Below are 24,350 nucleotides of genomic sequence, written 5' to 3'. Positions count from 1 at the left end.
TGGGCCGAGACATGGATGCAAGGCTTTTGCATTCTATGATTGAGGAGAGTCGTTTGGGTAATAGGATTGATGACAGTTGGACAACCCAGGCGTATAATAACATAGTTCAATACTTTCATAACTCTGGTTATGTTAATGTTAATAAAACTATTGTAAAAAATCGTCAAAAGATATTGAAAGACAGGTGGTGTGAGGTTCATGACCTCTTTGATGGATTGAGTGATTTTGCTTGGAATGCCGATCACGCTTCACCGTGTCGCACTCCCTCCACGTTCCAATCCTATTACCCACTCATACTCCTTTTCTTTCCATACAATTCTATTCTCGCTTCTTTATAATTTTTATTTAAATAACTCTTTATATTTAATTAAAAATAAAATTAATTTATATTTATTAAGTTAAATTTAATTAAAATTATATTTTAATTTAACCACGTGTAACTATAACTCAATACCATTCCATGGAAATAATTATTTCTTATAACACTCTTCTCTTTGTATATTTGACTACCGATTATCTTCTAATCTCATTAATTTTTTTTTAAGTTAATAATACCTTTGGTTTCAATTTTAGTATAATTATTTAAATGTAGATCCTCGATATTTTTCATGTGATACTTTCCATTTTGGTGAATATTGTATGAGTTGTGTATTTTGTTAATTAGTTATATTATCTTTTATTGTCATAATTATATTATAGCCAAACATGATTAATACCACATTTATGTGAATTTAGAAAATCAAATAGGATTAATTAAAAAAAAGGATTTTAATTGAAAATTTAGTTATTTGGATGTATTAAACTTTAATAATCATGACTAACAAAAGTTTGGTCACGTCTACTATTTGTTAAAGTTTGGACAAAGAGGAAGAGTTTAAAAAAATACATGTTACTTTTTATTCATAAAAGCAAAATCTTAAGTTGTCTTGTAAACTAATCATTTATTTTCAATATATTTGAAAATTATCTTTTAATTCTTATTCTTAAAAATCATGTATTTTAATCCTTTATTATCTTTATACAAACTATTTTTAATCTTTCTAGATTTACATTTAAATAAAATTTTAATATAATACAAAAAACCTTAAAAGGGGATGATTTTGAAATATTAAAATGTAAATTTTGACCCCCAAAACTCAACCCTACACACTTTGCGTACCTCCCTCTGTGGTTGCCCTGGTCTGGTTTGTCCCCAACTACAGAGCTCGGTTCTTCCTTTTGCAGTGGCACCACCTACCATGATTCGTTCTTCTGCAGTGGCCTTACCCATCTTGGTTAGTCCTTTCGTCCTCTATTCACTGTGTTTTATTCTTTTTTTCTTCTTTTTCTGTTTATTCTTTGATTCCTCGGTAACAACTTCACCCACCCTCCCCATTTTTTTCTTCTATTATGTACTCAATATCTATTTCAAATGTATGAATCTGAAACAAAATTGTAGATTAATAATCCAGGATTGATAGCCACGATGCTTGATTTTCGTTGCGCAAAGAAGTTTACCTTCTCCTTCAGGACAGCTTATGAAAGTTGTATATTAATAACCCAGACCAATGATTTCTGCGTGCTTCTCTGTGTAGTTTCCCTTTTGTTCTGTATTCCAATGAACATTTCCCGTGTGGCAAATGTTTCTGGCCAACCCTGTAACAGTGCTCTGTTTCTGAGGTTTCTACATTCTTTAGTTCTCTGACCTTGGGTATATTATGAACAAGTTATCAATCCTGTCCACTATCCTAGGGACAGATCGCAATAGTATAACACGAATCAGGGTGGGAGATGAATCCGCGATTCATCTTAGGTTCAACCTAGATTTTGATCCATGATAGAATTAATCTTGAGATATGATAGAAAGCATAACTGTTCTGTTCTCTACATTTAGCTAGATATGTTTTGACTTTTTAGGCCCTTCTGTTGTTGATTTTTTTTGTTTTATGTTATTTTTAATAGCTAGTGCTTGTTGCCTCTTCACATCCCTTTGATAAGTTTGTTATTTTTGTAAATAAAGACATTCATAACGTCAACCCTTATTGTGATTTTTATCAGTTCTTAATAGTCAGTTCACTTGGATCTCCTATTGAAACTCGCAAAAGTGGCAGATCATCTGTATTCTCACTGTTTAACCTCAAAGAAAGGAGTCGCTTTTGGAGCGAGGATGTTATACACAATGGTATGGTGACACCTTGTTCATTGAGTCTAAACTTCTTTTTTCATTATCCTGTCAGAGATTTTCTTAATCTCATTAGTTAGTTTGTTGGCTATTCAGATTTTGATGATTTGAAGTTTTCAAGCCATGGAAAATCAAGCTCATTTAATTATACCAATGCAGGTATTCATGCATTTTTTAAAGGTCTTCGTTAATTACTTTTGTTTCTTTGAACTAATGTTGTTTGATAATGTAAATCATATATTCTTCTATTTAATGAATATTTATCCAATATAAGTTTATGCTATTTTTGCTATAAAAGTTAACTTGGATTGTCAAATTCTTAGCTTCTGGGCTCTAGTTGTCTTATTTGCCTCTTGTGTAGAAACTCATTTCAAAGATTAAATAGGTGGAGTTTTCCTTCTCCATTGGAGGCTATATTATACTTGTGAAAAAATGTTTGTGGTATACTTCCTTATTCATGTGTATGGAATTTAATATGTCCAATGGCGTAGTAGATCATTATCATTTAGTCCAAAAACAAAAGCGTAGTTTATGACCTATTACTCATTTTGTGACCCTAAAATACCCAGGTTTTTTAATTCTAAACCTTTGACCATTTTCACCTTTATTATTGGTTAGTCTAAAGCTGAAAAAACCTCACTGCTGCATATTTTATTTTTCTCCAGTATTCCTTATATCTCTTGTTTGCTGTTTTCTTTTTGTTAGGTTCATGAGGTGGTTTTCCTCTCATTTATGTCAGTATTTTATCGGGTTATGAGTTCTTTGTTCTCCCTTTCTCTCGTGTCTGATTGACTAATTCCTATCCTATTATTATTTGTTCCACCTCCAATATATAGGACTATTGTTATCTCGTTAGCACCAAACCTATTATATGGTTCTAGCTTATCTTGCTTTAATTACATTTTTATCTTGTTTTCATATATTATTATATTTTGATGACCACAGTGGTAGTAGTTGTACTTTAAGCAAGGATTGGCTAAACCTTCCGCAATTTACTTTGAAAATTGAGCACCTAGTCTTAAAATAATTTTACTGTATTTCAGGTAACATTGCTAATTATCTAAAGCTTCAGGAAGTTGATTCCATCCACCTCCCAGTTCCTGTGAATTTTATATTTATAGGATTTGAAGGGAAGGGCAGCCATGGTACATACTTGAAAACTAACTCTTTTTGGTTGTCTTATATTATTGGATTGCAGATTCTATAGTGTTTCTTTTTTCTTTTTTTTTTCAGAATTCAAGCTTCTTCCAGAAGAAATTGAGCGTTGGTTTACCAAAATTGATCATATCTTTGAACACACTCGGATTCGACATGAAGAAGTTCTTACTCCATTTTACAAAAGCAACATCGATAAAATGCGATGGCACCACCTTCCTGTTGTCAGTCACATAAATTACAAGTAACTTGTTTATTTTTTTCTTTTCATCTGGCCTTGACTGTACGGACTAGTGCTTGACATCATCTTGCTTTTATGATTAATTATGCACTCTACTTTTCTGAAATGGATACCAGTTTTAAGTTTCAATACACTAGGGGTTTTGACTGATAATTCTAATATATATATATATATATATATTTTTTTTTTTCTTTTTTTCATATAAATGACCTTTGATGTTTCAAAAAAATCAATCCATTTTATTCTTCTTTTATATTTGTTTTCTACATATTATATAGCATTAACGACTATCTTGCAGAAAGATTCTAAGTTGGGAAAAATAGAAACTAAGATATAGGATTTTTCAGAAAGGGATTAAAATAAAACAATTATTTTATTGATATTCTACGAACATTTCTATTTCAACACAAACAAGAAGGAATAGTAATCGGACTCTAGGAAAGGACAAAAAAAGAAAAAACAAAGAATCCCCCTTAGAGTAACTTTTCCATATTTTAATTTATTTTGTTTAGTCTATTATACATAATATAATTACAATAATTATTGGAAAAATGTAGTTATTTTGTGGAGAAACACAAATGCAGACTGCTTTGCCATCACTTTTAGAGGATTTACGTCATAAAACCCTTGAGGTTAACATAGGGATGGAGTGGAAAATTTGCTAGACCAAATTTGAAAGCCAAAGCTGATGTTAGTTTCTTTCTCACAAGAGAACTACTAAGGCTTACAATGGCCGCAGTCATCGTCTTTTTTACATGATACATTTAAAGCTAAACCTTTTGATCTGATAAATTTGATTGTTCTTTTATCTTCACTTAATTTAGCAGTTTATTTTTATATATTTACTTTTAAATAAAAGGATATACTTCTTAGAATGAAGAGAAGTGCATGATAAAAGGATGAAAAATTTGTTTGAATCAACTTAATTGAACCAAATTTGAATATTGGTTCTGGACTATTTTCTAATCCCTGATAATAATACTTGTATATCTTTTTCTTTGAGCCCTCTTGATTGGAATGGCCACTCTAAAGTTAATCTGATAATGCTTTTCCTTATTTATTCTTGGAAGTTCCTTTTGGTGAGAAAATTTTGTACAATCTTGTGTCTGACAGTCGACATTATGGTGCAGCTTTTCTGTTCATGCTATTGAAATGGGAGAGAAGGTTACTTCCATAATTGAGCATGCCATAAATGTGTTTGGCCGGAAGGAGGATCCAGTTGGCAGCAGGTAAATTTAATTTAATTTTTCCTAATGTTCATATTGATACATGTTCCTATTAATTTATAAAATGGGTGTGCCTAGTATTAAATTTCTACAAGCTTTCTATCCTCAACTATAGCATATACTTGCAAAGCAAATAGTTAACACACAGACACTCTCATCATCAGACACAACCTTTCTTAAGAGCTACTTCTCCTAGATGCTACAGTAGAATAGCTAAACAATCAAGCTATAAACGCTTGTGTCAAGACAACGTCTTACGAGTTAGGGGATTAGCAACTCATGAGGATCACCCAATGTTTATCAAAGGTTGTCAAATATAAGTGCTGAAAAAGATTTCCAGAAACACTATTCAACCCCCCCTTTCAGTGTTTCTCACTAGTTCAATTTGGTGGTGGAGGATCTGAGTCATGAGGATCTTCAGGCAAGGTGAAGGAATTATTTGTGCGTGATGCTGGTATGTGAGAAGAGGTGGTGAAAGAATGTTATTTGCACTTTGAGTTGGATTTTGAGAGGAAGTAGGAATAATCAATGAATATCACAAGATTGTATAGGAAGGACTTGTTGAACAAATGAAGAATGTTCCATTGAGGACAAGATGTGTCCTCAAAGAAGGTGATATCAATCAACATAATACCTTTTTGTTGACGGAAAATAACTTTATACCCTTTTTAAAGTGATAATAGCCCAAAAACACACACTTAAATGGCCTTTGCAAAAGCTTGTCAAGTCCGGAGAGACATTGTGAACAAAACAAGTATACCCAATCACACATGGAGAAACATGATACAACGGGTCATTTGGAAATTTATAGAGTGAGGAACATTATTTTCAAGAGAAGAAGACGTCTTATTGATTAGGAAACAAGTAGTGGGAATTGCATATCTCTAATGATGAACATGAACATAAGTATTCAACATTAGAAGACAGGCAATTTCAATAAGATGTATACCCTTCCTCTCTACTATACCATTTTTTTTGTAGAGCATGAGGACATGTTGACTGATGTTAAATGTCTTGGGAAGACAAGAACGAAGAAAATGTATCAGAAAAATAGTTCTCAACATTATCTCTTCTAAGAATTTTGAGTGTCTTCCCAAGTTGGTTCTTAATTTCATTGAAGAAAGACATAAATATGGATAAAAGTTCAAATGTGTCTTTCTTTAGATAAACCCAACTGCATCAAGAGAATTCATCAATGAAGATTACAAAATAACTGAAATTAAAATACCTGGGTTAAAAATTTACAGAAGAAATCCTCTAAAGACCTTGGGTTTATTAGGCCAACACAATTTTTAGAAAGGCTCTAGATTCCATGTTAAGGTAGAGGAAGATAGAGACATCGAGTTGATATTTATATTGAGAACATATGCTTTATTTATATTGAGATAAAGGAATCATCTAATAAATAGTGGTGATTTGATATCCTCTAATAGCAAAGATGTGATAAGTGAAAAATTAAAAATGTTTCTACTAATTCATATATAATTTAGATATTCCTGATTAGATAGGATTTGCTCCTTATTTTTATAATTATGACAATTATGTTTCTCCCCTCACCATACATAGGTAGGGATGGAGCCAATTAATTTGAGTTTCTTTTCTCTTGAAAAGTAAATCTAAGTGGTTTAAGAAAAACAACTTTTAAAAGTTCAGCCTTTCTTAAATGGAAACTTTGAAAAAGAACTTTTACAAAGCTAGTTTTAAGGGCAAAAGGCATCTAATCCATTTTTTTTCTTTATTTCAAATGTCAAGATCCAAGAATACTCTACCTAAGAAGCTTTAACTTGAAAGTAAGTTTCAAGCTTAATGATGTATAGAATTATTGAATGGTAAGTGAACAACTTGATCCTTGGATATATAAACCAGTGGCTATTTACTGTTTAAAAGATAAAAAAAATTTGATTTGGCCCCTAAATCTGTAAAATACAAATTGATCCCTAGTGTCAAATTTGTCCTTAAATGTTACAAGTTAATGACAACAGTCTCTCAAAATTTAACCAGACATGATTGTCACACTTGATACACATTCAAAGACTCAATAAGTTTTTTTATACTTTTAGGGACTAAATTAATACTACACTTTAAGGGACCAAAATGACTTTAAATATACTCTTTTAATTTTAACATCAAAGTAGCTATGACGCTCTAAAGAAGTGATGATAAATGTTACTTTAGGAACATAATGTGGCTTCATTTTGTTTATCTTTTGAATTTCTTGCTTTCTCTTATCCTTCCAATTTCTTTATTGCAGGGACAACAATGGTGGTAGTTGGCAAGTAGACGTGGACATGTTGGATGGCCTTTTATCTAGCCTAGTTGAATACCTTCAGCTTGATAATGCATACAATATTTTTATTTTAAATCCCAAGCGTGATGAGAGGAAATCTAAATATGGGTATCGGTGCGTATTTATAGAATGTTATCATTTATTATTTATTATATATCAAATCCAACAATGTCACCTCTTTTGTAGAGAATCTCGTAATTATACACAGTCTAAACTAATGAGTTTGTAGGCACATATTCAAAGACCAAAGTAGTTTTTATTTACTGTGTGAAGGATGGAAATCATTTTGGAGAGACAAAATGAATTCGATCTGTTTAAAGGGAATGCTCTCAAATGGGAATTCCAAGAATTTAAAATTAGAGTTTAACTCAATCACAAAATTCCTTGTAAGTTGTGGCCTTTCCAAGGCTCTATTGTTAGACATATCTCTAGTTCACGTAGGATTAAGACTACTTTCCAACACTTCCTTTAATGTCCAAGGCAATTCTAGGTGTCTTAAATATGGATTTAAGGTAGACTATGTATCTTGGCAAGATTAAAAGCCTAACTCAGATCAGTAAAATAATTCTATATTTTCTTACATAGTTCAAGTCTAGCTCATGTGTATCTATCAAAATTATATGTTATGGCGCCATGCTTTTGTACCTACATGTTTTTTTATATTGTGTCTCTTGCAAAATATTTCAGGAGAGGTTTATCTGAGCCCGAAATAAACTTGCTAAAGGAGGTATATGAAATATTCTGTCTTTTCTCCTTAGAATGTGCCCTGCTATTGTGATTTGGTTGTTTCATTTGTAAATTGTATCGAAATATATTTGGCATTATTTTGCAGAGTTTATGAACTAGTTATTTGCAAAAAGTAATCGTTAAATATTTTTCTATACTAAATCAAGGCCTTCAATGCCAACCCTAACAACCACCACGTTGTGCAGAATAAGAGTTTGCAAATGAAGCTTCTTCAGGCAGAAAACATTCCTGAAAATCTTCTTGGTATGCCATCGATTGTCATTTTGTCTAAGGAACTTAGTACAGGATTCATCAAAGCTGATGACTACTTGCTTACAGACATTCTATGTTCCAAGCTTGGTGCATACAAATTTATATGCTTCAATTTTAGAGAAGTGTTTAAACAGGTGTTATTATTTCATTGTATAGCTTTTATAAGAGCTGTTTTAGGGTGTACTTAGCTTTAGGTTAAGGAACATAGGTTTTACCCTCTTCCACTTTGGGCTATAGTTGTAGTCATCTTTATACACACACACACACACAAACATATGTATACACACACATCAGCTAAGATGAAACTGACTGGTTTTGGCAATCTCTAAATTCTAGTAAAATTGACACCGCAAAGTCTTTCCTATGCTTAATCAAATTTTTATTATTTGTGATATACTTCTGCAGTTGATGTGTGCAGTCCCTCTTCATTTCTTCTTGCTTTTACTTGGAATCCCTCATTAGCTACTTGATATTGCTCTACAGCTCTTACTAAGATTCAGCGACCATTGTATGTAAAGCATCCAATGATGAAATTTTCTTGGACAAGAACCGAGGATGCTGATGTTGTAAGTATTTCATTTCCTTGTATGGTGAAAGCATATATGCTCGTTAATTTTTATTTTGCATATGTGATATTCAAATCTTATACATGATTGGATGACCTTATGATAGTCTTATACCAAATTCTATTGGTACAAGTTTTAGTTACTTTTTCTACTTCTTTTGAACTTCATTTACTTACAAAACTAACTACTATTCATCATGCAGTTCTATTTTATTGATCTCCTGTGCATATAAAATTGGCTACCTGTCCTCCGAATAACCCCTTCTATTTTATATTCCTTTCCCCTACCTCTTGCACCAGAATTTCCTTCTGCATTACCAATTGGACTTTCCAAAAGATCATCTGATGTCTCACCTGGCTTCCAAATATGCATTTTCCCATGTCCAAGATTTTCCTACCCTCTTCCCCTCCATGAATACTATTTATCATGGCCTCTTTATCAGTTACGCCAAAAGTTAACTTATAGGAGCTAATACAGAATGAAAGTGATGGGCAGAGCATTTAGTTATTGGAGATCAATTACATAAGGGTTAATAGTGTTTAAAGCGAACTTAGTCCTTAAAGCTAACTGTTTTTCCCTATATTCTGGGTCCAAATTTTGTGTATTTCAGAAAATAAAAAATAAAATATAAGGACTAAAACCAAAGTTTTGAAAGTTGGGAACAAAATCTAAATTTGGAATTTTTTGGAGAACTAAAATACCATTGACTCCTTAGGTAAAGGGAGAATGGATCATTTCAAAGAGTAAAAAAATTGTAATAAAGGAGAAAGAAAACCTCTCAACATGTATATATGTTTTTTAAAACGCAAAATCATAATCCTCATGTCCTCTCCACTTATATATTTCTTTGCTTCAAGCCAGTGTAACTAGGGCATTTCTATGGTAGTTGTGCTGCTCAGTGCTCATTTATTATTCGGGTCTGGTCTCTTTTCTGGAGTTCTTGTTGGAAGCATTGTTAAATGTTTGCTGTTTTGGTAAAACAATAAAATGCAGATGGAATGGCATAATATTTGGCTAAATGCACTGGATAATTTTCGGAGGTTATATCAAGGGAAAGACATAGTTGAGATCATTGAGGTCAAAGCTTTACAGGTGTATACTCATCAGATATGTCTCCACTCTCGACATAGGAAAGCAGATATAATTACCAAAATTTTTGTGCTACATCTTTTTCTTAAGTTTTCAGTTTTTTACCCTGCATTTCTAGTTACTAAAAGGGAAGGATCAAGACCTGAAGCTCCAATTAGAAAAAGTATTAAAATCTGCAGACTACAGTGATTTTCAAGCAGAATGTCTCACTGATACATGGATTGGAAAAGACAGGTTCAATTTCTGTTGCTTTACAAAATGCTAATTTTCACTCATATACATCCCTTACATTTTGTTTCCGTTTGTCATTGTTTTATACCAGATGGGCATTTATTGATTTAAGTGCAGGTCCTTTTTCATGGGGACCTGCTGTTGGGGGAGAAGGTGTGCGTACAGAAGCAAGTTTACCAAGTGTGGAAAAAACAATTGGTTCAGCTTCAGGTAGTAATGATATGTTTGATTGTGTGGAATTTATCCAGCTTTAAATCATACTTTTGTATTAGAATATAGTGTTAATTGTCATAGCTGTCAATGACAGCTGTATAGTTAGTTATATAGTTGTAGTCTATTAGTAGTTAGTTCAGCATAACATCTAGAAATAAAGAACTCTCAGTACTAAGTTTAAGTTCAGTATAATAGTTTTCTCAATATCATATTAAGAGCTTGAAAAATCACTAAATCATGGATAATGCTTCTTTGATGCAGAAACTGACCAACCACTTCGGTTAGAAGGTCTTTAATTATGTAAGGAAAGAAATAATTATTTTATTGGTAACACTTAGAAAGTGAATTTATATCTAATTTAACATCATAAAACCGATTTTTAAGGTGAAGATTGTACCTCAATTGTATATCATAATTTGGCCTTAGTCTTAATCGATGTGGGGTCTCAAACACACTTCCCATGCCAATGTATGAACATCTAAGGCATGGTGTTGGATATTTATGAGTGGTGTAATAAGCGCTTTATAATGGTGGCATACTTTATTCAACATAACTTTGCTTATTTTCATTCATAAAGAATGTGATGCTTATTTGCATTCATATAAAAAATGTATTGATTATTTGGAACAGCTGCATACGTCTGTAGTGCATATTCCTGTCGAATAACCTAAACTTTAGAATTGCCAGCTCAATCAGAAAATTGAGTGCATGCTCCTTGACAAGAGGGTTGCTAGTAATGCCAAATGAATAATCGTGTTGATTCTATACCTCAAGTCCTACTCACTCGTATTGATAATCACTCTTATTGTCAAAATTTCTTTGGTGGTGATAACTATAGCTGTCAGGGACACTTAAGTGGTCAGAAAGGTCACGATGGTCAATCTAACATTCATTGTCAAGTTTGTACATTATAGTCATACTGAAGTATGGTGTTATCATCAAGGCTAAGTATGGTCAATCTGAAAATGCTTAGGACAATCATTCAATAGGATCCAACTTTGCTTGTCCCAACCTTACTGTACAGTAGTTAGTTCAACTTGTGTTCCCAATCAGTTTGCCACTAGTCCTTGAGCTCATTACGCTACCTTTTTACTACTTCAATGGTCCCAAAATTGCTATTTTAATTCAAGGGCTACACATATGTTACAACAACTCCTGAATTTCTAAAGCAATAAGCAATGCCACGTCAAGAGGTTATCCTCTTTGGTATATGTAAATATCCTTCTTCTTTGGGCCTTCAATAACAAAAAATCTTGTGAGTGTAAGCGACTTTGTAAATGATAATGGTGTTTTGCTTTGAATTTCATCGCACAAACTTTTATGTCTTAGGGTTTCCTTGGCTCAAATGTTCTTTGTACTGGTGTTTGATATAGCAAGTTTACTATTCATGAAGAAATATCTAAGTGTATCTATGAGGATTTTGGGTATTTGGTATAGGTGATTTGAGTGGACCCGAGGAGAAAATTTGGAGTGAGTGTAAATGACTGTGTTGCCCCTATTTGTTTATTTATTCTTTGGTTTTTAAATTATTTATTGTCAATTAATAATTCTATTTTTATTTTAATTATTTTTTATGAAATAATTCTTTTTCATTTTCTCAAATATTTTTTCTGAAAGAAATATTATATTTTGAAAAGATACACTAAGGGTAATTTTTACTTTACACAAAAAATAACCCACCAACCTTCATTAATTCAATCAAATCAATCAAGCATAGCAATAAACTTTCTCCTCAAGTCCATTATCTTTTCATTAAACCTATTGGAGATCCCATATCAACTAGAGATAAGGTGAACTTACACTATATAAGTGAGTGAAAACCTTACTTTACAAGTCAATTTTGTAAGATTGATTTAAATTTAAAGTTCACCTCTTAAAATAGTATCAAAACCGTACAAAGTCTATCCTAGTGAGATTTGTATTTTGTTGGACCTATTGTGCCACCCGTTATATGATTGCTATTAGATCACCTATTAATATCTAATCTAATGCTCGAGATGTATATAGCATTGTGTGAGGAGGGTGTGGAGATCCCACATTGACTGGAGATGAAGTGAATTTATAGTATATAAGTGTCATTATACTATAGTTGGCTTGTATGGGTTACCTTTGTATTGTACAGTTCTAGGTTTCCTATTATTGTATCTTTTTCATTTCATGTATAATTGTCAGTATCTGTTATCCTTAACAGATAACTGACTTGTATAAATAGCTTATGTACATATGATTTATTGTGTGATGTTAATAAAATAAGTTTGATTCATCATTCATTGTCTCTCTCTCTCTCTCCCTCTCCTCTGTTCACTTCATCTAATATGGTATTGAGTGTATTTTTTTTTCACTGATCCAGATTCTTCTAGTTTCTCACTTATTTTGGTCTTGTTAGTCTCGAAGAAAAACAAAATTACTGGAAACCTCTGACATATTATGTTGACTTGTAAAGTTAAACTTTATTTGTTCTTCTCATTGTGCATGGCTTAACTCTCAATGCCATGTTATATTTCTTGCTATTTTTGATCTGTTTTCTTGCTGGTTGCAGAAATTTCGGAAGAAGAAGCAGAAGATCGATTGCAAGATACTATTCAGGAGAAATTTGCTGTATTTGGTGATGTATGTAAACTATGTCTGATCTAACAATATATTGCATATTGCATACGGTTCTTCGAAGAAATGAGGTTATAGAGAGTTGTAGTTAATTGTATATACTCTTGATAGTCTCTACCTTATACATTGTTAATACTGAAAACAAATAAAAAAAGAAAAGCGTGGTTCAACCGAAATGATTGAGGATGTGAAACAAATTGTGATAGAAATAAACATTTCTATTCTAAGGTTTCTCTCAAGTTGACAAGAGTTTTATGTAGTGTTAGTCGACTTTGATATCATTGGAATGTCAATAAGGATGGTGAGTTGAGAGGAATGTAGGCATCCGACATACATAGTAAATGTCCCTTCTTTCTACACTCATTTTCTCTAAAAGTGAGTCAGTTGTTACTTTTAATGTTGCAGAAGGAACACCAGGCCATTGATATTCTTTTAGCTGAGATTGATATATATGAGCTTTTTGCTTTTAAGCATTGCAAAGGAAGGAAAGTTAAGCTTGCTCTTTGTGAAGGTAAATCTCCTTCTGTAGCTCATGGCATTTAAATTTCTAATTTGAACTTTAAGTTTGTTGAATTCCCTTTTTTATTTCGGTAAAAAACTTTTTCTTCAATTTCTCATAAAATCTTGTTTTTTTGACATGTTGGGAAATAACAAATACAACACGAGATATGAACAATGTCATTAAGCTTGGTTGCAACAAACATTGAAAGTTATAGAGCAGAACAAAGTTAGGAAATAGTATATGTAGTTAATATTCTTCAAACCAATATAAACACAAATGTTAAAGATAGTCTTAAAATATGAACAAAAATGCAAATTTGAGCTTGTTTTTAAAATATAAGCGATTATGCATAATGGTTTCAATTCAAATATCAATCTTGACAATGTGAATGTTTTTCCAGATTCATTATCCATTTATAAACTATCCCACTTACATTGATATAATGGTTCACAGGGAAATAATGAGGGAGAGTGGAATGTGTGTTATAAAAGGAAATTTAAAAATAAAAAGTAGTTATAATGTTAGTAATTTGAGGGGATCGACATTGCCAGATAGTGGACCCTTTTGGGGGGAATTAGGGGTCTTTTTATGAAGAGCCTTTGGTTGTGTACAGGGAATACCCTTAGGAAAGGAAGTGTTTTGTATGTGGATGTTGGTGTACAGTACTAACAGTTGCTGAAATAATATTGCACAAGATATTCAATCTTCGTTTCTGGCTGTGTTCTTTCTTTTTCGACGAGGCACGGAACAAGATTGGTCCAACTTGCTGGTTTTGAAATGAAGGGATATAATGGATAATCAACTAGGTGGCCAGTGAATAAAGGAAGATGGTTGCAGAGCTAAAAGCTAGTGTGGCTGTAATGAAAGAAGGTTTCTGGACATGAAAGAAATCAAAGAAGTGTTACAAGAAGTCAAGAGTGAAGAATTGTTTGGAGAGTTCTCTATTAATGATGAAGAAAAGAAGGAAGAAAGATATATACATGGTAACAGATCTTACGAGGATGAGAAGTCTGTTCAAGAAATTCTGGAATGCAGTTTCAGGTTAAACTAGACTTAAAAAATTGTATGAACAGATATCATGTAGAGGCAGCTCTTGCTATTTGGTTGTTAGTTTGGAGGTTAAGATGGTCTGAAAAGTGTACTCTTGACCAAAGGCACACAGAAGTTGTAATTCCTTGTGGTTCGCTGCTATAGACATGAGCCTGTACTGGTTGTTGGGGAAACAAGTAGACGAAAGACTACTGTGTCAGCTGTTAAGTGTTTGTTTTTAGTTAAAATTGCACACCTTGAATTGCAATCAATATACATAAAACACCTTGAATTTTATTGCATCAATATAAATAAAACACCTTGAATTTTATTGCATTGGGTAAACGAGTAATTAAATAAATTGCTGCTTGAAAGTCAAAATCCCAAAATTTTAGGGTAATTGAGCATGATGCAATGAAGTTAAACCCAATTCAGTTATGTGCCTGTGTTTACATTTAACAACACCATTTTGGTGATGAGTATGTGGACAAATAACACGATGAAGAATACCATGAGTAGTAAGAAAAGAACTAGAGAACTGAAACTCAGGCCCCAATGAGTCTGAATGCTTTTAGTTTTAGCATTGAATGGAAGTTCAGCCACATCTTTAAAATTCTGAACAACAGTAAAGGCATCAGATTTGTGTTTAAGAGTATAACCAAGTGAAACGTGAAAAAGCATTCACAAAACAGATATAATACAGAGAACCATTGGTAGAGGGAACATGCGAAGGACCCCAAAGGGAGGAGCAAATGTTGAGTCAATGCCTTGCCATGAAATTTGAGATTAAGATATTAGGAAGACTTAAATATCTTTTGAGAATCAGTGCCTCATGCCAAAAAAAGTAATCTTCATATCTCTACAGAAGTATGTTGTTGACTTGCTTAAAGAAATAAGGTAGACAGTCTGCAACCCAACTAGTACTCCAATTGATCCAAGCATAAAGTTAGGAAGACAGAGTAGGATATTGCAGTGGACAAAGAAACGTATCATAGACTTGTTGGCTGACTTATCAAAGACTTTTAAGTCAATTTATACACCAACCAAAGGAGGTTCATTTACAAACTGTTCCTAGAATTGTTTAAACGAAACTAAGAGTGTAAGTCTTGAAGAATATATGGGTGCAGGTTGTGCAGGGTCTGTGGTGGATATGATATCAACTACTGGATACTGCACCTTCCTTGGTGGAAATCTAGTTGCTTGGAGCAGTAAAAAATCAGAATGTAATAGCATGATCAAGTGCAGAAGCAGAATTTCAACTATTGGCCCAATGATTATGTGAACTTCTATGGCCAAAGATTATATTGGAAGACTTGAAGATAAAGTGGGATGAACCTGAGGTTATATTGTGATAATAATCTGCAATTAGTACAACTTACAACCTGGTGCAACATGATAGAACTAAATATATTGAGATTGACAGACATTTTATCAAGAAAAAACTAGACAATGGTTTGATTATTATCCTGTGTGTGTCCACTCAAAATCAACTTTTAGACATACTCGCCAAAGGGCTGATCTGCATTAACTTTGAAAGAGTTATATCCAAGCTGGGACTGGAGAACACTTACCAGTTTGAGAGGGACTGTCAAAACTGTGCATCTCATTATGTAATTCAGAAGGTTTATTATTTTATCCTTGCTGTAATTTTATTCTTTAATACAGGTGTATCTTGCTGTAAAATCCCATAATTACAGGGATTTATTTCCTTAGAATTAGCTCTCTATATTTCCTAAAATAAAAAGCTGGCTCATGTATTAATAGGACCAATGGCCTAATTATTGAAATATTGAGGAAATATATAGTTGAAAATAAGACTTATTTTATTATTCTCAATCATGAAAAATACATTCTCATACCCTCTATTTGTAATAATCTAATTTTCCTAAAAAGGAAAATAGGAAAACTAGGAATACTAGGAAAATAAAATAAAAGATTATGTATCTATTTTCTCTAATTAGGAAGATTCTAAAGATATTATCTCAAATCACAACACTCCCCTTCTAGTTGGTAAATGAATATCAATCATTCCCAACTTGCCTACATGATCTTGAAATCTACCGGGAGGAAACCCTTGTAAAAATATCTGCTATTTGATGTTCTGTAGGAACATGAGTTGTAATCACAAAGCCTCTGTCAAGATTATCTTTGATGAAATGTCTGTCAATTTCAATGTGTTTGGTTCTGTCGTGCTGTAATGGATTATGGACCATGCTTATAGCAGACTTATTGTCACATGTGTTCTCCTCTGGAGAATTCTCCATTCGACTTGAAAGTGACTATTGTGCAATAAATGCTACCTTGCAGCTGCTGGGCTAACTAATTATCAAGATAACATAAATGTAGCTGTACAATCATTCATAAATTGTTGACCAGTAAATTTGTTCCAATAATAATAAATATTCTGTAATCACCAATTAATAACAAATATTGTGCTAATCAATTCTTGGGCATGGTTATCATTTGAAGTATCTGTGCTTCTCTGGTAGTGGTGAGATGTTCTCATCAAGCTTTTATTTGTATGTAGTTCTACTTTGCTTTATTTTTCATTCTAAGTATCAAACCTTGTAGATTTCATTGCTCAGTTTCTGTAGGTTTAGAAGCTACAAAGTTTTATTGTAGCTTTTTAATACAGCTTGTAACATAAGATAATTTCAGAACTTGATGAAAGGATGCGGGATTTGAGAAATGAGCTACAGTCATTTGAAGGTAAAGAATATGATGAAAGTCATAAGAAAAAGGCCATAGAAGCTTTGAAACGGATGGAGAGCTGGAATCTATTCAGTGACACGAATGAGGTTAGCCAGTTGATCTCTGTTAATTTAGTAAATTACTATAATGAACTGTATGCCCACAAATTTTTGGTGATTTAAATTTCTGGTTGGACCTCATCATTCAAGGATTTACCCCTTTGTAGGAGTTCCAAAATTACACGGTTGCACGTGATTCTTTTCTTGCACATCTAGGTGCAATGCTGTGGGGATCTATGAGACATATTGTGTCACCTTCGGTTGCTGATGGTGCCTTCCATTATTATGAGAAGATATCCTTTCAGTTGTTTTTCGTTACACAGGAGGTAAGATGTCTGTTTGATCACTTGAAATGGCTTGCAACAGCTGAATATTGACATTGCCCTTGTATTATTTTTTTCAGAAAGTTAAGCACATAAAACAGCTTCCTGTGGATATGAATGCTATAAAGGGGAGCCTTTCCTCATTGACAGTTCCTTCTCAGAAAGCAATGTTCAGTCAGCACATGTATGCCATGAATTTTTAATTCTAACCTTTCTTTACCCTACCTTCAATTAGGCATTTGGTTGGTGAAATGCTTTCTTAAGACAATGCTACGTGTCTGATGTATCACATTCCTATAAATTGTCTACCTAATTTTCTACTTACATTACTGTCACTTTAGGTTGCCACTGTCGGAGGATCCTGCCTTAGCAATGGCCTTTGCAGTTGCACGACGAGCAGCTGCTGTACCTTTACTGCTTATCAATGGAACCTACCGAAAGACAGTTCGAACATATCTTGATTCTTCTATTCTGCAATATCAATTGCAAAGGCTGAATAAACATGGTTCTCTTAAAGGTCATTCCTATATCCTTAAGTCCTGTTTTAGAGTGCCATTTGTATGTACATTGAAAAATGAGAATAAGTTGCAGACATCTTGAAGTTGAGTGTAAAAAAAGGGTGAAAGGAAAATTTATTTCATCTGATGATTAGTTTATATGTTACTCAATCTATTTTCATCCATTGCACATTTTTATTCAAAGCAAATTTGGTGGAATTTTATTTTGAAATGTTTATTCAATTAAATAAATAATTAAGTCAGAATTAGAGATGAGTGTAAGACAACCCTTGCGTACATTCTATAAGATGCTTGGTTTTATGTCTCAACTGCTGAATAGGAAGTGTGGCATACCTGATTTGGGATGATAGTAGCATCAATCCTAAATATTACATTAGTTTTCGTGTATCTTCAACTCTTTATAGCTCAGACTTTGAAGCTCATAGTGTTTGCTTCACTAAGTTTCCCAAAGTCTGCCGTGGACTATGCATAATGAATTGGGTTTGTGCATTACTGTTGAATAAACTGGGGCATTGTAGTATTTGGGGCACAATTATATGCTCCACATACTGTAGTGTTGAGTTTAAGGATTTAGGAGAAAATAATAACTGAGTTTTGTATTGATTCTGAAACCTGAAAAAATTGCGTGTAGAGGGATGTGAATATATTACATCTGTCCAGCTGTACCAAACTGACTAATTCTTTACATGTCTGAACAGAAAAAAGTTATAGTGAGGTCAAGTGTATGCTGGGTTTCAATAAACCCAGGTATATTCTAATACTCCTCGCAAGCTAATGGTGGGTGAGAACTATGCATAGAAGATAGTTTCCACACTCTAAAGCATGATTCATAAAAACTCTAAACTGCGAGGGAATGAGCTTTTGTCAAGACGAATATTGTCAAACTCAAGCATGATAAGGGTGTCTGAAGGTCCTTATTTATTTTATTCAATTTGGTCTCACTATTAATATAAGTCCCAATCTAGTCCCTCAACTTTTATAAATGTAACAACAATGTGATCACTTTCTATACAATTAGCCATAAAATCATTGACAAACAAATATTGATTGTTTTAGTTTATGCTTAATATAATTTATAACTAATGCATAGTGACAATTTATAAAACCAACCACATCATTTTCAACGAACAAAAGGGTCACACTGGTGCTATTTTAAAAATTGAGGGACTTGATTTAACCTTGGAAGAGTTACACTGTTACATTTTTAAAATTGATGGATTTGATTGAATATTGTATTAATAGAGGGACCAAATTAAGCAAAATAAATAAATAAAAGGACCATAAAGAAATTAAACGTATTCCATTCATCATGCAATATAAATATACTAAGGGATAACATGGCAATCAACTCACTACTCCTATCCTACAATAGTAACAAGTGGTAAAGTAATTACAATTAGATCTTGCACTTTAGGCTTTTTCAGCACTATATCATTTGCGTGTGTGATGTTGGTGATATCTTTGAAGACTTTTCTTATTATATCCATCAACTTTCTTGCATGGTGGTGCATACCTTGTATAGGTGTCCAAAAGGACCACTGAAGGATGTGTACCTTTGGAGTCGTTGCTTGTTAGATCTTTTCTTAGAGTGATGACTCTCTTGTCACTTACTTTGGCTTGTAGTACTTTGACGTGATTGAAACATACTACTTTACTTTACAGTTGACTTTGTGCCCCTAACGATACCAAAAAGGACTTTTTCTCATTTATAGTTAGTACCTGAATCTTCATCTTTGAGATAGATGTTGTGAGTCAGCTGTAGGGATTTAGACGTTATGAAATCTTGCAGATGTGTCTAGTTCAAAGCACTCTTCAGATTGCATTTATTCCATTTGACTTGAGTCATCTAACAATTGATGCTGGCATAGGAGACATCTTTTGATAGGTGCTACATCAAGGACGTCTAATCTTGGTTCTCTGCAGATTACATCAATCCAAGAATACTCTTGAGCAACCTCTCTTGATCTTCTTCTTGCTTCTCTATCTTGCATGCTTTTGACACTTCAAGATGGAAGTTTTTTCTAACCTGGCTGTCTAAACTTCCATTCTTGTTGAGTTCATCTAACATGGCCTCATTCACTTGTCTTTTGCGCTTTAATCATGACTTGTATCTTGAAACAAAATTGCTCTTGATCGTGACTAAGCTTGTTGCACACTAGATAAATATATTAGAAACACCAAAATTGCCTTGTTTGTTATGATCAAAACTTAGATGTCAAATGGAAAAACATAGGATATGTAGAAGTGTAAAATATTAGGGACTAACAAGGACTTTCTATGTCTAGCATGTTAGGGTTGCATGTTCTAGTTGGATGTAATTTTATGACATGATTTATTTTGTTTATTTCATTAAATATAAGTTTAAAATAAAGTTCTCTTTCATTCTTGATATTTTTGTTATTGACAAATATGAGTATTTATGAATGGTGCAGGTAGGCATGCACATTCCAGGTCTGTGCTTGAGGTTCCAATCTTTTGGTTCATCTACAGTGAACCACTTTTACTAGACAAATATTTTCAGGCAAAAGCTCTCTCTGACATGATTATTGTCGTTCAGTCTGAGTCCTCCTCGTGGGAAAGCCATCTACATTGTAATGGGCATTCACTTCTACTGGACTTGAGGTAAGATTGAGAAACCTATCTTCCAACTTTCTAAAATTGATTATTCATCTTTCTTGCAATTATATTTTATTGATTTATTGGGAAAGGGTAGCGGAAGAGGTGAACTTTTATAAAAAGTTATATTGAACAATTGTGATATTACCATTACACGCATGTGTGTTCATTTTCTTTTTATGATGACAAAATAATAAAATTATTATTATTATAACTATAAAAGTAAAAATAATTATTTTTATAATTTTATTATAAATATTTTGAATTTATTATATAGGTAATTTTTTTTATAGATAATTATTTTAGATTAAAACTGGTTAAATTTAAAAAATGGTCAAATCGAAAAAAATAGTTAAATTTAAAAGGAGGGTTGTTTAGAGGGTAAAATTGGTAAGATAATTATTTAAATATAAAAGATGGTTACTGTAAGGATAAAATGGAAAAAAAAAACGTGTACCCCAAAAGGGAGAATCTCTTTTATATATTAGTATAGGTACAAAAATCTACTCATTGGTTCTTTCATGATTTCATCCTCTATGGGGACGATAAAGGCAGCCTATAAAAGCTGCAGTTGCTGCCACTGCTGAGCATCTTGCTGGTTTGCTTCCCCTTCATCTTGTCTATGGTCAGGCCCATGAGACCGCTATTGAGGTACATTTTATGTCCAATATTTGGAATCCAGTCTACTTTGATGCATTTAGTGTTTTACGTATACTAAATCCATATATCTTTCGTTTGTCGAGGTTCAGTTCTTGTGCATTGATTGTATGGGACTGACTATGTTACTCTTTTGGGTATACCTACCTAATCCCTTAAATGGCAACAAATCAGTTAATTTTTACCATACTCACCTTGCAACTCCCCAAATCTCCCAAAATACAAAAAGAGATGCATGTAGCAAAAGAGCCTGCAGGAAGCTTGACCACCTTTTTCAATTTGTCCTGGTTGCAGATGCTTAATACCTTTTTCTACAATATACATACTCATTTAGAGATTAGCATGTGTGAACTGTGTCCCAAGTTTGTAGAACAGTCAATGTCCATATACTAAGATGTAACTTCGTTTTTAAGTGTATTTGAACTACCATATTGTAAGATTTATCTCTGCGTATGACAGGACTGGTTATGGTCAGTAGGATGCAACCCTTTCTCCATTACATCACAAGGTTGGCACATTTCACAGTTCCAGTCTGATTCAATTGCTAGAAGCTATGTCATCACGTCCCTCGAAGAATCAATACAACTGGTTAATTCTGCCATTCATCTTCTGCTAATGGAACGTACTAGTATCCTTGAATTTCAACCATTTAATGATAGAAAAATTACTATTTCAAAAAGCATCAATTAGATCATTATTAAAATGCGCATATCATCTATTTCTGTAATTTCTTTAGGAACATGGCAGTGGAACTGTGATGGGGACAGGTTAGTGTATGATACCGCTTTTGATGCAGGTTGAATTTAGAGTTAGATGTAGAGACCAACCATTTATAAGTCAATAAGCATGCAAAATAATTGTGGTTCAGCAGAACATATTCGTTGGTGTGATAGCTGAATCTTTTCATTGATTGGTTTCTTAACAAGTAACATTTGTCGTTGCTTAATATTATCACAATTTGTAACAATTGCAAATGGTGTGATAGCTCACTATTATCACAATTTGTAACAATTGCAAATGGGATCACTCTGAAATATAGAATGGGACTGTGAGAGCACTTGTCAATGCTTAATATATCTTAAGAAATTGGAATTAGATCTAACTCAATTTTACATAACCGGCTTGTAAAATGAGGTTTGCATCTAGTTATATACTATAATTTAGTCTTACCTTTAATTGATACAAGATTTCCAATACATCCCTTATAGTGAGGACTGGACATCTCGTGGGACTAGGAGGAACCCAATAGTGAGTAACATGATGTACCATTGCATTTGCCTTGGGTAAGAAAAAATATATTAAAGCATATATTATCAAATTAAACCATGTGAAAGCAAACCTGCCCTTTGCTTTCAGGGGTATTATAGGGCCTTTGTTTTTCTTGAGACACAATGAGTTAATGTGAATTCTTAACAATATAAAGCTGAAAAAACGTTCAGGATCTTCCAGTCCCAAGAGCTTGAGCTTGCAAACAAGTATAGTTATGTTGTTAGCCTTTGGAAAAGGGTAAGTGGTAGTTATTTGTAGCTTCTATTCAATTTGCAATCATATTCTTAAGTTCCATGAATGTGGTATTCTTCAGGTATCAACTGTCACTGGAGAATTGCGTTATGTTGATGCATTGAGGCTACTAAACACGTTGGAGGATGCATCCAAAAGGTTGGGCACTATTCTGCAATAAGCAATTTAGTGGCCTGCTTTAAAATATAGGCTAGGCTGAGCAGTCAAATTTTTAAACTTGGCCTGTAGGGGTTGGGCTTTGACCGTCCTAATCGTTATTACTTGAATTTGTTCACATTTGCGTTTCGATCCTCTTCTTTTCCCTCATTCCAATATAATTGCAAAATATATCTAAGGATGAAAATTTGGTTAAGCTCAACTATTTTTACTTTTCTGTTGCTCTTCATTGGTTAGTAGCTAGTGATTTCATGTAGACCTACTTTATCTTTTCTTTAAGTTGGACTTCATACGCTATTAATTTTTTTTTTTTTTTCTGAAACTTTTGTTAGTTTTTGTCTGACAATCTCTCACGCAGGTTTGTTGGTCAAGTCAATGCGACCCTTTCCCTTCTTCATCCAATTAACTGCACAAGAGAGAGAAAAATACATATGGTGTTTGATATGACAACTATACCAGCTTTCTTGATTGTTCTAGGGTGCCTTTATATGGTACTGAGACCAAGGCGACCAAAACCAAAGATTAACTGAGGCTTCTAGCTACCGTTTTGAATTTTAATTGAAGGGTTTTACAAGGGTTTTCCATGTTGGCAAGTTTAAGCTTTTGGTGGTAAGGATTTACATTCACTTTTATGATAGACGTGCATAATTTTGTCGGGTTTTAAGGCTTTGTTGGTTATGAGTAGTACGTCAGCACATTTATTTTAAACTTAATTGTCAATGCGTCAAATTTTGCATGTATGCAAACTGAGCATTCATGTCTTGTGTTAATGTAGAGAACGAATTCAGTGTTATCAAAAAGCAATTAAAAGAAATTGAGTTTGATCAATATTAGTTGCATCTTTTAATTTGATTGATGTTACACTTGTGCTAAATTGTTTGTATCTTGAAAATCATTTTAAACTTGAGCTAATCAATAAAGGCTGTATCTTTCCCGACCCTTATTATTCCTTCACGAACCTTTGTGAGGTATTGGAAAACTTTAAAGTGATCATATTTTAGATTTTTGGATTGTAAAGTACGGAAACATGATCTCGACTATACGATCTAATTTATATTTTTGGATTCAAAATTACACTTCAGACTATCTAGAATATATTTCGAAACCTAAAAGTATATTTTGGATTAATCAATTAAGAATGCATTTTTAGATCATATATAATTGGAAAATGTATTCTAAACTTTTACAATTTTGAATGTATTTGTAGATTATGATATGGAAATGTATTTTAAATTGTACATTTTAAAATATTAATTTTTATTTATGTAATTTGAAAACATTTTGGACGGTATAATTTATAATACATTTTAGTTTTTGTAATTTGAGATATTTTTTAATTTTGTATTGTAGATTTGTAGTTATAGTATTTTTGGTTAACGGTTTCCCTAAACAAGCATTAAAAGGAAAAAAAATATATGGCTGGGAAAGAAATTGGCATTATGAAAACTAGAGATAAAAAATGGTTAGTTCAATACTTATTGACATTTTTTAGTTTTGTTGAAAGTG

At 32.8% G+C, this 24,350-nt stretch overlaps 1 protein-coding gene across 1 annotated transcript; it reads left to right on the top strand.

The window, feature by feature from the left end:
• The first annotated feature begins 1,118 nt into the window (after window positions 1–1,118).
• Window positions 1,119–23,705, top strand: LOC106771470. Its single transcript, XM_014657462.2, has 25 exons — window positions 1,119–1,274; window positions 2,038–2,161; window positions 2,258–2,320; window positions 3,205–3,306; window positions 3,395–3,560; window positions 4,688–4,786; window positions 7,035–7,184; window positions 7,758–7,797; window positions 8,003–8,060; window positions 8,553–8,635; window positions 9,629–9,727; window positions 9,843–9,958; window positions 10,047–10,165; window positions 12,708–12,778; window positions 13,178–13,283; window positions 16,962–17,101; window positions 17,221–17,379; window positions 17,457–17,560; window positions 17,718–17,893; window positions 20,327–20,516; window positions 21,062–21,161; window positions 21,627–21,795; window positions 22,591–22,673; window positions 22,750–22,826; window positions 23,203–23,705. Exons 1-25 carry the CDS (start codon window positions 1,239–1,241, stop codon window positions 23,372–23,374), a joined length of 2,802 nt encoding a protein of 933 aa, XP_014512948.1. The 5' UTR covers window positions 1,119–1,238; the 3' UTR covers window positions 23,375–23,705.
• The last annotated feature ends 645 nt before the right edge of the window (window positions 23,706–24,350 follow it).

Source organism: Vigna radiata, chromosome 1 (genome assembly GCF_000741045.1).
Source record: "Vigna radiata var. radiata cultivar VC1973A chromosome 1, Vradiata_ver6, whole genome shotgun sequence".
Lineage (NCBI taxonomy): Eukaryota > Viridiplantae > Streptophyta > Magnoliopsida > Fabales > Fabaceae > Vigna > Vigna radiata.
The sequence above is the reverse complement of the archived record's forward strand: the minus strand, read 5'-3'. Positions and strand labels throughout refer to the sequence as shown.

What these genes read in the sequence shown, in the direction of transcription:
- LOC106771470 (XM_014657462.2), top strand. Translation starts at nt 1,239, where the DNA reads ATGATTCGTTCTTCTGCAGTGGCCTTACCCATCTTG. An exon ending in CATTCCTGAAAATCTTCTTG is followed by an intron (nt 8,061 to 8,552) that starts GTATGCCATCGA and finishes ATTGCTCTACAG; the next exon opens with CTCTTACTAAGATTCAGCGA. An exon ending in TGTTTTTCGTTACACAGGAG is followed by an intron (nt 17,380 to 17,456) that starts GTAAGATGTCTG and finishes TATTTTTTTCAG; the next exon opens with AAAGTTAAGCACATAAAACA.